This window comes from Zeus faber (genome assembly GCF_960531495.2).
Source record: "Zeus faber genome assembly, chromosome: 2".
Classification (NCBI taxonomy): Eukaryota; Metazoa; Chordata; class Actinopteri; order Zeiformes; family Zeidae; genus Zeus; species Zeus faber.
The window spans coordinates 30581427-30594039 of record NC_137189.1 but is presented as its reverse complement, the minus strand read 5'-3'; the positions used below and the strand labels follow the sequence as shown (position 1 = coordinate 30594039).

At 45.5% G+C, this 12613-nt stretch overlaps 1 protein-coding gene across 1 annotated transcript in view; it reads left to right on the top strand.

The window, feature by feature from the left end:
- Positions 1-12613, top strand: part of LOC307247724 (cilia- and flagella-associated protein 47-like) — a gene marked incomplete at its 5' end in the record, with an annotated part of 49699 nt that overhangs the window by 2986 nt on the left and 34100 nt on the right. Inside the window, 17 exons of the mRNA XM_080023847.1 lie at positions 135-278; positions 386-507; positions 712-818; positions 912-1141; positions 1537-1757; positions 2286-2438; positions 2666-2870; positions 3767-3863; positions 4523-4739; positions 5387-5631; positions 6669-6802; positions 7222-7344; positions 7450-7581; positions 7902-7979; positions 11612-11759; positions 12147-12244; positions 12364-12553. Coding sequence (XP_079879973.1) covers positions 135-278; positions 386-507; positions 712-818; positions 912-1141; positions 1537-1757; positions 2286-2438; positions 2666-2870; positions 3767-3863; positions 4523-4739; positions 5387-5631; positions 6669-6802; positions 7222-7344; positions 7450-7581; positions 7902-7979; positions 11612-11759; positions 12147-12244; positions 12364-12553 — 2644 coding nt within the window. The remainder of the gene's footprint in view (positions 1-134; positions 279-385; positions 508-711; positions 819-911; positions 1142-1536; positions 1758-2285; positions 2439-2665; positions 2871-3766; positions 3864-4522; positions 4740-5386; positions 5632-6668; positions 6803-7221; positions 7345-7449; positions 7582-7901; positions 7980-11611; positions 11760-12146; positions 12245-12363; positions 12554-12613) is intronic.

Genomic DNA, 12613 nt, shown 5'->3' with positions numbered 1-12613 from the left:
TTAATGAGAGCACGGGAACATTTCACGGCTCCACACAGGCGCCTCTTAACCCCAGAATCTGAAGTCATTCTGGACGTACTGTCTCTACCTCTCGTGCCGTTCCTCCTCAAACTGAACCCCCTGTGGTTTCACAGGGGGCTTCATTGTCCTGTCTGTCCTTCGGGCCTGTGTACTTTCGGACTTCCCGCTTGAAGAGAGTGGTTCTGAAGAACAATGGGCCCCAGGCCTGCGACTGGATCAGCCTGCTGCAGGACACCGCCGCCAGGGCAGAGGTGTTGGTAGGTGTGGTGGTGGTGGTTATTCGGATAATTGATGAATTCCCAGGTTTGTTTGGTATTCATGTGCGTAGGGGTGACCCGGATGATGTTCTCCGACTGCTGTTTAGGATGCGGGTCTCCTCGCCGCTCCGGAGACTTCGCCGGTCGTGTTCTGCTTCCCCAACCAGGGTCGACTGGGACCACACGACCAAATCATCCTGTCCATACGCTTCAGCCCTTTCCGCAGGAGGTACATTCGTTTCTGAACTGACTATGTTCCCCCCCTTCCAATTGGAAGTAGCATACCGTACATACAGATAAAGTAAATGAGAACTCTAAAATGTTAATTCTATAAGTAGGTGTCGGAATTTCTAGGATTAATGTGGTTCCAGTCAAGTTACAAGACACGGCGCGTGAGTTCGTTTTAATAACGTCATTGTGTTGGCTCTGCTAGGCCTGCCGGCGAGAGAAAAGGGCCCCACTCGACCCGCCGAAAGGAATACTCCTTCTTCCTGGTCTTTGAGTCCGTGGGGAGCAGACACGGCTTCACTCACCGCAGCGGTAATATCACACAGTCACAACCCTTGACACGTGAAATGGTTTGCCGGTTAACCGCCTCAATGGCTTATCAGCGTCCTCTTCGGCCCTCTCCAGGTACCAGCGGCGTGGACGTGGCGGTGACGGGCGTCGGCCTGCCCGTGGTCCTGGTGCCCCGTCCGTCCGACACCTTCCGCTTCCCCCACTGTGTGATCGACGAGCGGGTGGAGCTGGTGTGTGAGCTGCAGAACCACTGCCCCCAGCTCCCCGTGCCCTACCGCTTCCCCCGGATGGCGCACTTCTCCGCGGAGCCCCCCGCGGGCACCATTGCCCCGGGGCAGAGCCAGGTGAGCAGCCGTCAGGGAAACCCGATCTGGATCCTTTGCGATACCCGGTGATGTCGGGTCTGACCCGGAAGCGTCCGGTGCATGTGTCAAACTCGCCAGCGACTCATCAGCCGAAGCACTGCTCCGGAGCTCGCTTTCACCAAATCTGGGCCCACCGTTTGGAAAGACAAGAGTCTTGTCCTCTACGCACCATACACACCAGTCCATACCCTAACCTCTGATCGGTTCATATCGCTTGTCATGTTTTTATTTCACCAGCAGATGGTCGCCCACGGGCTCTGCGAATGAAGCTTTGAGTAGTCAACACATTTTCAATCCTATCGTTCAAAATGGTTCAGAGCTTCAGAAAGCCTTGTTTTGTGCTAGTGGTGTCTGTGTGTGTGTGTGTTCCTCAGGACGTGGTGCTGCGTTTCACCCCGCACCAGCTCGGCAGCTTTCGTGTGCGTCAGAGGCTCAACGTTTTGGGTCACGTCATTGAGCAGGGCAGCGGCGGCGGCATCGCCGAACTCCGCCTCCGCAGCTTCCACACCGTGACCCTGTACCTCTCCGCCTCCTGCCACGCCCCCCTGCACTCCGCCCCCAAACCGAAGCCTGCCGCTCCGGAGGACGCCTGGAGGTAGAGGGTTTGACGGAAAAAAGGCACTGACGGAGCACGACAAACCGATTAACAAAATAAAATGGATACAAAGCATTTGGGAAAACAAGGACAGAACGATACGGAATAATGAGCTGCGCACATAGCAAGCTCTTTATTCTGCGTCTTGGAAAAGTTCTCAGCGTCCGACTGCAGGCAATTGTCAGTACGGTCGTTTTCATATATTTCATGTGTATGTGGCTCAAAAACCGTTGGAGGAGTAGCGCAGCAAAATTTGGCTCATATTTTGAGCAATATTAGTTAAATGTGCGGACACCGAAGAGCAAATAAAGGTGTGAGAAAACCGAAAGGGGGGCGGTTCAGAACAGAGTAGAATACCTGGTGTCAATAAAATGCCACTAGTAAAATAATATGTGAAAAATGAAAAGTGCAAAGTGCAGTTATGACGCCACGCTGTGCGGTGAGAACACATGCGTTTATCACACCGGTTACATGCCGGGGCCCTAAGTGTCTGCAAGCGAGACGTTGCCCGTCCTCCTTCCCACTCAGGACCATCTCCACCGGTCAGCGGCGTGCCCGCGACATGGAGCCTGAATACACTTTCGACGAGCGGGAGGCGGCGCAGAAACAGGGAAACAGGCAGCGGTACCTGGACTACGTCAGACAGCTCAGACAGGGCCGCCTGCAGAAAGCCAGAGACAGGTAGAGAACGTCCCGCACTGAGCAGGTCCATCTGGTCCCTCAAAGCGTGTTTGATTATTGGTATTATTTAGTTCAACTACTTTCTGTGTTGTGCTGAGGTACACTTTTGATTTATTTATTGCAAATGTCATCTTTTGAACTTTTCACGTCTGTCATGGGATCAGTTTGATTTCAAGTGCAGTTTTGTAGGTATATCCTTTTTTCAGCGGGAGGTTTGTTGTGCACAGGCAGCAGCTGGCGGTGGACAACGCGGTGGACATCGGTATCGTCCCGGCGCAGGGACTCCTCCCGCCGACGCTCCTCCTGCAAGACCCGGAGGTCCACAAGGATCTGGACTGGAGGCCGGGCAGCCTGGACCCCGCACCCCCAGCACCCAGGAGCAGCCTGCCCCTCGACCTGGCGACTATCACCCGGAAGGTTGGCAACAGCCGGGTGAGATTTTAGGACTCACAATATCCAATTACAATATCCCTTTCCCATTCTGAAAGTCTATCTGTCTATCTGTCTATCTGTCTGTCTGTCTGTCCATCTGCCCATCCAATCTAGTCTACCTATCTGTCTGTCTATCTATCCATAAAGAATGGCAACATATTGCAAAGAAAAATATGGGAACCATCAATGGTGGAGGAGGGGGCAAATGTTCACAAGAGGTGCCTTACGTGAATTAAATGACTTCAAAATACCAATATATGAGCGTATGAAATAAGTTTTTTTTACATGTCGTGCACACATTTACACACACACACACACACACACACACACACACACACACACACACACACACACACACACACGCAGAGTTCAATACTTTGGGCCGTGGTTGGGACGCAACCAAATGCATGTAACAGTAATGTAGGCCTATTAACCATTTAAATCACAAAAATGTAAACTATCTGTCTGTCTGTCTGTCTGTCTGTCTGTCTGTCTGTCTGTCTGTCTGTCTGTCTGTCCATCTACCCATCTACCCATCCAATCTATTCTACCTATCTGTCTGTCTATCTATCCATAAAGAATGGCAACATATTGCAAAGAAAAATATGGGAACCATCAATGGTGGAGGAGGGGGCAAATGTTCACAAGAGGTGCCTTACGTGAATTAAATGACTTCAAAATACCAACATATGAGCGTATGAAATACGTTTTTTTTACATGTCGTGCACACATTTACACACACACACACACACACACACACACACACACACACACACACGCAGAGTTCAATACTTTGGGCTGTGGTTGGGACGCAACCAATGCATGTAACAGTAATGTAGGCCTATTAACCATTTAAATCACAAAAATGTAAACTATCTGTCCGTCCTGTCTTGCAGCTATCAGAGGAGATGAATGCAGTTCCCTCCTCCAGCCAGGAGGTGGCAGAGTGCAGCAGGACTCTGACAGCTCAGGAGCTCTACCAAGTAGTAATCAGTAAGTGGGCCTCTCATTAAAAATATTACAAAAATAAATCAAACAAAAAGCAAAAATACAATAAATTATAAGTGGCGGCCAATCCATGGGGGGTCATATCTAAAATAGTTATCATATATGATCAATTGTGCCAGTGTTAATGAAGAACATTTTCTTCCTATTTCGGAAATGGTAATGGAAAAGGCATTTGATACAAGGGAAACTTTTAATCTGTTTTTAAGATGTTTTCTGGAGGTAAACATTGAATGAATAAAGTGAGGACCCATCCTCCAAGCGATTTACAGCAGTTTCACTCTGAAGGATAAACCGTAAGTTCTCGTGTTTTCGTGGTTTCGTAGAAAGTTCTGGCTAACGCTGAGATTCCAGAAGAATTCTGTTTTCGGTTACCATCAACGGTGCTCACCTGCTGCTTCTCAGAATTTCATATTATATTTTGTATGATCTTATTTTGTCTTACAAAATGGCAGAGGGGTCTTGTAACACTCTGAAGGGGAGTTATTACAAGGCTACTTACTAGATAAAACAATGCACTGACACATAACTGGTATGCCTATTTTATAAGCTAGTTCCACAACAACGTAGTCAACTATTCGCTCCACACAAAAATAGTTTCTGAAAACGTATGTGTAATGAAGCACTTCTCTCTCTGTCCACGCGAGGCCCGCTGATGGTGGACTTTGGGTCGGTGTGTGCGCGCTCGGTGTGCACGCAGAGCCTGGAGATCTGGAACCCGCTGTCCGCCTGCGTGTGGGTGCAGCTGGAGGTGGTCTGCCCCGAGCTGCTGCGCTCCTCGCCCCTGTCCCACGTCCTGCCGCCCGGCTGCCGCACCGCCCTGGCACTGGTGTTCCAGAGCTCCACGCTGGGGCCCTTCCACAGGTCCCAGACACGCGCGCGCGCGCACACGCACACACACACACACACACACACACACACACACCGCCACAGAAAATGTCACTCCATGTAAACTCATGTAAAGTTCAACGAATCCTGTGGGCAGTGGTGGAAGAAGTACTCAGAGCTCCTACTTCAGTAAAAGTAAAAATACCCTGACACAGAAAAGTACCACGTTAGCATTTTCTGCTGAAGTTAAAGTATAAGCACTTAAAGCTCTTAAATGTACTTTTAGTATTATTTGTAGTATTTAAAATAAAAGTACTTGTCATATCCATTTCCCTGATATAATAGAAGTGATAATACTTCATGAAGTACTACTGTAGCTTTTTTCTGCAGTTGAGTGCATATCCTGATTAGAATTTACAAAAAAAACACTGAGTGTTAAATGTACTTTGAGTCTATGATGCCGTTTGGAATGCAGCGACACTTGAGTCCAAAACAAATTTCCCAAAAGGGACACTAAAGTATATCTTATCCGATCTATAAAGTATGAAGTATATCTTATATTATCATAAAGAACTGTGTGGGAAAACAAGCACACCTTCAACACATAAAAGGAATTCCCTTTCTCGGATAGCTTAGGCAAGGAATGAACCTAAATGACCTGAATGAGTCTCTGTCTCCTCCAGGTCTGTGTCCTACACGGTGAACCAGCAGCACCCGGGTCAGGTCCTGGTCCAGGCCTTGGTTCTCCCTGTGGCCCTGGAGCTCTCCACCTCCCAGCTGGTTCTGAGCCCCACCCCCTCGCTGCTGGCCCAGTCAGGATACCGGGGCTCCGTCACGCTGAGGAACCGACGTAACTACGCCGCGGACTTCACGTGGCGGCCAGTCTTGACTGAGAGAGGAATTTTCTTCTCCATTCGACCAGCCAAAGGTGCCGCATCTACCTCCAAAACCACAGGCCAACCAAAAGAAATCACGATTTTGCAATGATATACATCGCGTTGGTACTAAAAACAATGGCATTCACTGAAATAAATAACTTATTTAGCTTAAACAGCTGATTTTACGTGTTATCTAGTTCATACGGGCATGCAATAGCCAACGTAAACATATTTGGCTTTACCATGGGAAAAATTTGAGCCACGCCTTGCAGGCTGCGATCTGGTCAACAAATCGTTTTCACGTTCACCTGATTTTGTGGCTGACGTTGACTGTATTATACCGTTGGCAGAACACTCAAGTAATAATATGAAAGTGACACCATTTAAGAGCAGGTTTCCTTTGACGTCCTTCCTTTGAGGAGTTCTGCTTTAAGTACATATTATGGAGTTTAGTGGTGGTCGTAAAACGGTGGTGGCCGCACTCCGTGGTCCCAACAGGATGAACTACAGAGGTGTTCAATTGACAGTGTTTACAGGGCAGACCACTGATGATTTGGCCGTTTGTAGAGCCTCAAATCCTTCACACATTTCATGCTAATGCCATCCTTTGAGGCTGTACTTCCCAACCTTTTCACATCAAGGACCTCCATTGTGATACATATTAGGCCACAGAGTCAGTCAATATTTTGTCTCTGGGGATCTTAATCTGAGAATATTTTTATTGCTAGATAAACTTGCATCAATACATTCATTATTGTGCATTCTCTAACGCTGCTAACGTCTTGTAAATGAAATTAGGGTGAAATTGAACTAATCGCTGTTTTTGCTCTGGACCCTCTGGAAGAAGCCGCGGCGGTCCCTCACGCCCCATGTTGAGAACAACTGCTTTAACGAACAAGCTCCGAAGCAATAACATACTTGCAGAATGACACCCTGTCTCTCTCTCTCGATGCCGTGTCAACATTTCCCATTGACTTTTAGGTCACAGTATATGACGGATTTGAATGAAACAACCCTACTTTGCTTTATCTCTCTCTCTCTCTCTCTCTCTCTCTGTCTCTCTCCCTTCATCTCTCCATCCACCCAGGCACAGTGGAGGCTCATCGGGAGCTGGACTGTGAGGTGACCTTCCAGCCCTCTTTCTCCTGTCCCCTGGAGGGAGACTTTGACCTTGTCGTCCACGAGGGCAGTGATGTGCAGCAACTGCACTGCGTTGCCAAGGTTTGAATCCTTGACATTTCTCACTCTCCAAATGGGTGGAGAGTATTACCACCAGTGCTGGGGTTCCAGGTTCCACTCCTCGTGTAGAAAAATAGAAAAAACAGTGGTCCAATTTTTAAGCGATATAAACCTGAGGAATTTAAACAGTAAGTAGTAAACCTAAAAACCTAAAATGAATTACTTGCACGGAGCAACTATTAGCGCAAAACATCCCAAAATGGTACAAGAGATGTTATTTAATTAACCTATTTGAACAATATGATTGGACAAAAACATAAATAAATACTCAATTTTATAAAATATACTTTAGAATTAAAAATAATGATATTAATTAGAATTTATAAATTAAAATTTTGCTGAATTAAATTTGACTAAATCTTTATCTTTTGACCTCCATCTTCTGTCTTGTCACCGTGCAGGTGTGCTCCACCAGCATCCAGCTGTCGGAGACACGCCTGATGTTCACCTCCGTACCCCTCAACATGCCCTCCGTTAGGACGGTGTTCCTGCACAACACCGGACAGAACCACGCCTACTTCCAGGTGAACACTCCCGCTCTCTTGCCTTTTTTCTGTCTCGCTCGTTTGTATTCTTGTGATTGCATATATGTGTGTGTGTGTGTGTGTGTGTCTGTGTGTGTGTCCCAGGTGCTAGACGTGTGCCCGCTGCCCGGCATGGTGGTGGGCTCGTACGAGGGCGTGGTGCCGGCCGGGGGTCAGGCAGTGCTGAAGATCCACTTCAACCCCGACATGGTCTTCAAGTTTGACACCAGAATCCAGGTCTGAGAGAACTCTGTTGCATAGAGAGAGAGAGAGCGAGAGAGAGAGAGAAAGCGAGAGAGAACGAGAGAGAGAGAGAGAGAGAAAGTGAGAGAGCGCGCGAGAGAGAGAGAGAGAGAGAGACTGGGGATACAGAGGGAGAAAATGTGAGTGTGAGACAGAGAGAGAGGGAGAGACTGTGTGTGAGAGAGAAAGAGAGAGCATATACATTATATGTGTGTGTGAGAGAGAGAATGATAAATGGTGTGTGTGTGTGTGTGTGGATGTGTGTGTGTGTGTGTGTGTGTGTGTGTGTGTGTGTGTGTGTGTGTGTCTAACAGATCGCCCTGAGGAACATGAAACCCATTGATCTTAGATTGGGGGGATCGGTGGAGCTCCCAAGAGTCAACATCAATATGGTGAGTGTGTGTGTGTGTGTGTGTGTGTGTGTGGGTGTGTGGGTGTGTGGGTGTGTGGGTGTGTGGGTGTGTGTGTGTGTGGGTGGGTGTCTCGTATGTCACACGCCTCTCAAATCCTTCATAATTATTCAGCAGTGGTGAGCCACGGCAGCCACCACAACAATGATCCCTTAAACCACTGATAGAAAATGGAAGTAGATGGAAAAATTAAGATCTCTACCACCCCCGAATGCCCCATAGCACCAAACAAGTGATGAACATAGGTTTTTAAAATATTTTTCCCATAATGCTTTGGCCCGTAATTCTGCGAGCCGCTACTTTTCAAGGCGAGACAGAGAGATAGAGAAAGAGTCTATACTAGGTTATTTTCAATTATTGGCATATGTATTTTTAACTGCAAAGTTAAAATTTTATGTACATTATATAGTGTTTTTACATGTGTGTGTATATATATATATATAGTATATAACATATATTTTTAACGTCTACACTTAGTTGTTTTTTGTAGGTAACCAATCATTTGTATATATTTTTGACCGATGTGCATTTCTCTATTTTAATTTTTTTGCGATGTAAACGTACACAGTCCCCCATACCAATAAAGCTTTTGAATTGAGGCAATCAAGAGAGAGAGAGACAGAACGAGAGGGAGGTCCAGAGATATAGTAGGCAAGTGGAGGGCGTATAAGAGGAAGTGAAGTTGTGTGTGTTTTTTGAATGTCTGGCGGCATGTTGCTGCACATGTTGGGAAACAGCAGCAAAGGCCACAGCTCAGCAGCCCGCCTCCATTTGTCTCCTGTAGTTGAAAGCACGAAAATAACTTTTTCGTTTTTTTAAATTATTTTACTCCTCTCATCTGTGGCGGCCAAGTCACCGGAACCATGAACACATCCAGCGGGAGGTGTTGTGTGTGTGTGTGCACGTTTTTTCTTTGGTTCTCTCCCTGTGCACAACTATCAGAGCAAAGATTTTTCACTTAAACCTCAAAGATAAAAGGCAAAAATTCTCTTTGAGGGCTCCTGAGTCTGGGCTTCACCTCTTTTTATTCCTGTGCTTCTCCACTGCCATTTTGAATCACAGGTTAATTGACTTGTTATATTCCCTGTGACAACTCCTGTTGCATTCTGTGTGCGCCCCTCATTTTGTTACGATGGGAAATAACTGATTTTGTGAGGAAAAATGTTTTACTTGTTAGCAGAGAGAAATAATAATATAATAATAGTACTATATTATAACCTTTATTGTTACTACAGGCAGCAATACACAGGGTCCAGTTTAGTCATTTTAAGTACTTATTACAAATTTCCCCATTCTGTGAAACGCAGCACAAGTTACAAAAAACAGCCGTCTGCTTGTTGGCTGTAAATCGCAATTTGTCATTGGTATAATTCACTGTGATGCCATCTGGTGCAAGGATGATGGAGTGACATCATGACGTGGCGACGACTTTCTTTGGATTATTTATGGTCTTCCGGGTCGTAGTTTTCCAATGCCTTCCGAGACACGCATCATTAACTCCCACAATTCATATGTTACGACTTCCTCTAATCCCACAAAGTAAGGAGGGACACCATGCTGCATCTAACACAGGGTTAGAGACACATACACACACGCAGTTTGTAACCACGACGGAGCGATGGAAGCACATACACTGAGGAACTGAGTCAAATAAAACAGCCCACATGTAAAATAAAAAAACTAGTTTTTTTTTTTTTTTTTGGAAGAACGGGGCAAGGGGACGCACAGCGGGGCAAAGTTCGTGGACACCCCATGGCTGGAGCGCCGACTGAGGGTGCCCCATCACTGCCGCGGCAATGGGGTGGGCCCCTAGCGGCCACTGGGCCCCGCTGCAGCTGCACCGGTTGCACGTTCGATAGCAACGCCGCCGCTCCTCCCACTGGAACAGCCCGTTTTCAGGCAGGGTGGATTGTACACGTGTTAGAATGGCTCGAATGCATGATCCGAGGGGTATTTTCAGCGAAAAACTTTTAAAACATGTTTTAACTTTAAAAACTTGTTTTGGGGACCTCACAGACCAACTTAGAACTTGGTAAAAAGGAGACTAATAGGTCCGCTTTCAGGGGAGACTGGCTGACCTGTAAAGCAGCACATTCTCCGCACCACTTATTTGCTGCCTTGGAATGTGGGCTTCTTTGAGGCATCTGGAACCCAAAAACACACAAAGAAAGACATTATTGCATAACATTGACACCACAAATCCATGTTCCTTGCACTGTGTAATTACTAATGGGTATTGTAACAACTACCTACAATTTAGGAAGATTGTATAAATTGATATCTCTAGAATGTCTTTAAATTCTGAAGGCGATGTATTATGTTAATGCAGCCTAATACGCTGCCCTTCATTTAATCCAGTTGTCTCCTGGTAATACTTCAATCAAATTATTTTCAAGCAGAATGAACCTTTAATTTCATGATAATTTAATAAAGTAAAAAGATTATGTTACATTATCCGCGTTCCTAACACAATACCTACCTGTTGTTTCTGCGTGTGTACAGTCTGTCAGAGTTTGTGTGTTATATTCCTTGAGTTAAAGTCCAATCGATTAGCCCAGTGAGCAGATTAAGTTCAAGTTCAGTTACAAATGGCAGATTTAATGTCAGCCAGTCATTGCGCGCCGCCATTTTGACAAGGGCAAAGTGATTACACGTCACCAGTGGCGCCATGACACGCTTCATGGCCAAGTCTGTGCCAATCAGAGGGCTGCAGTGTTATCACCTGACCCTTGCAGCGATGAGAAACACAGGTTTTTTTTTTACTAACTTCTCTTACAAAAATGGACCGATTTGGATCAAACTCAAAAGACGGCGTGTCGGAACTGCTCGGAATCCAAATTTTATTCATAATGTCTGTGGGTACGTCGGTTCCATGACATCCATAGACTAATGACATTAATTTTTCTTGAACAAAAACAATAATAACCTTTATATATGTGGCACCTTTCCTACACAACATACAAATCAAAGTGCTGCACGTTAATAATAATACCAGCAACAATTACATTAATATTGGTGATAATAATATTAATAATATCAACAAAAACAACAACAACAATGATAATAATAATAATAATAATAATAATAATAATAATAATAATAATCATCATTACAAAATCTAACAAGCAAAATGCATTTAATAAAAAAAAAAGATACAGTTTCGGGTCATCAATTAAATGTAATTCCTCTGAAAATCACATCAAAATTATTTCTCTTGAATTAATTGTCAAATTAAATTATTAGTCTTGATATACTCTTCTACTATTACTACTTCAACTAATTCTCGACTAATTTTGAAAGTAACCCTCCCAATAGTTTCAGCCCTTTTCAATAGATTCCTTTCAAGTTTCAAACAGCCTCTATCAACTTTCATTCTCAAAATCACATTGAATAACAACAAAGTAGAATAATTAAAGCTTTTAAAGAATAAAGTCAAGTAAAACCAGAAGGATAAGAATATGAAAATAAATGCCAAGTGCACTGAATGTTTTCCAAGAAAATTTGTCTTTTTCTGTCACCCTTCTCCTTTCCTTTTCTCATCATTCATCTTGACTAAATAGTATTTCTCTCTCTCTCTCTCTCTCTCTCTCTCTCCATCCTTTGTCACTATACAGTACAATTTCCAGTTCCACGGCATCCATACTGGTTCTCGGTGTGTGGTTCCTTTCACCCTAGCTAACCTCTCACCTGCTCCGGCCCGGGTCGCGTTTGACCTCTCAGACTCCACCGACTTCACCCTCCAACTTCCCAGGCCCTCCACAGGTACTGTATATGCATGGCATGCACACGTACACACTCTGGAGACACACAGCATGAAAGTGTGTTTTATCGACAGGTGGGGAAATTTAAACAGTTCATAAGTTGCTAATTAAAGGATGGGTTTGCAATTTTTCAACCCATAACTGTTGATTGGATTGCATTGAAGCACAGTGAGAAGCTGCAGCAGAGTGGAAAGTTTTCCAGTAGTAAAACATCCAGCAAGGTTGTTGCTATGAGCAGTTAAAAATGAAAATGGGAAACTGGGTTGAAAAATGCAGAATCTATCCTTAAACGCAATGCCTCGACCAACAATAGCCTAATTTATTCTTAACAAATGGAAAATGTTATTAAATGAATGGAAGTGCCTCAGTGTGGACTGTGCACCCGCAGGTTTACTTTTGGAAAGGGAGAAGGAGGAAGATGTAAATGCGGTGGATCTTTGCGGCTTCCAGAAGGTGGACTGCGGCCTGGTCTTCTCCCCCACCCAGGTGAGACCTCACACAGGCCGGGCTGATGGACGGATGGAGGGGTGGACGGGCAGATTGATGGACAGATTGACGGACTGTTTGCTAGACTGTTTGGCAGACATTTGGTTGTGTTGCTGCAGGTCGCCAACCACGACTTCAGCCTTCCAGTGACGGTCAACGGTGTGGGCAGTTTCTTTCTCTCCTCGCCTTCCTCCATCCTTCTCTCCTCTAACTCCTCCTCTACCTATCGCTCCGTGAGCAGCGGCACTCAAGACGTCGAGCCCGCTGCCATGGCAATGGCATGGTATTCGCCATGCATCCAGGCCACAGGTGAGGCCGGGTGCATGCATGTCTGTGCATATTTCAATATCTGTACCTTCAAGCTCGACC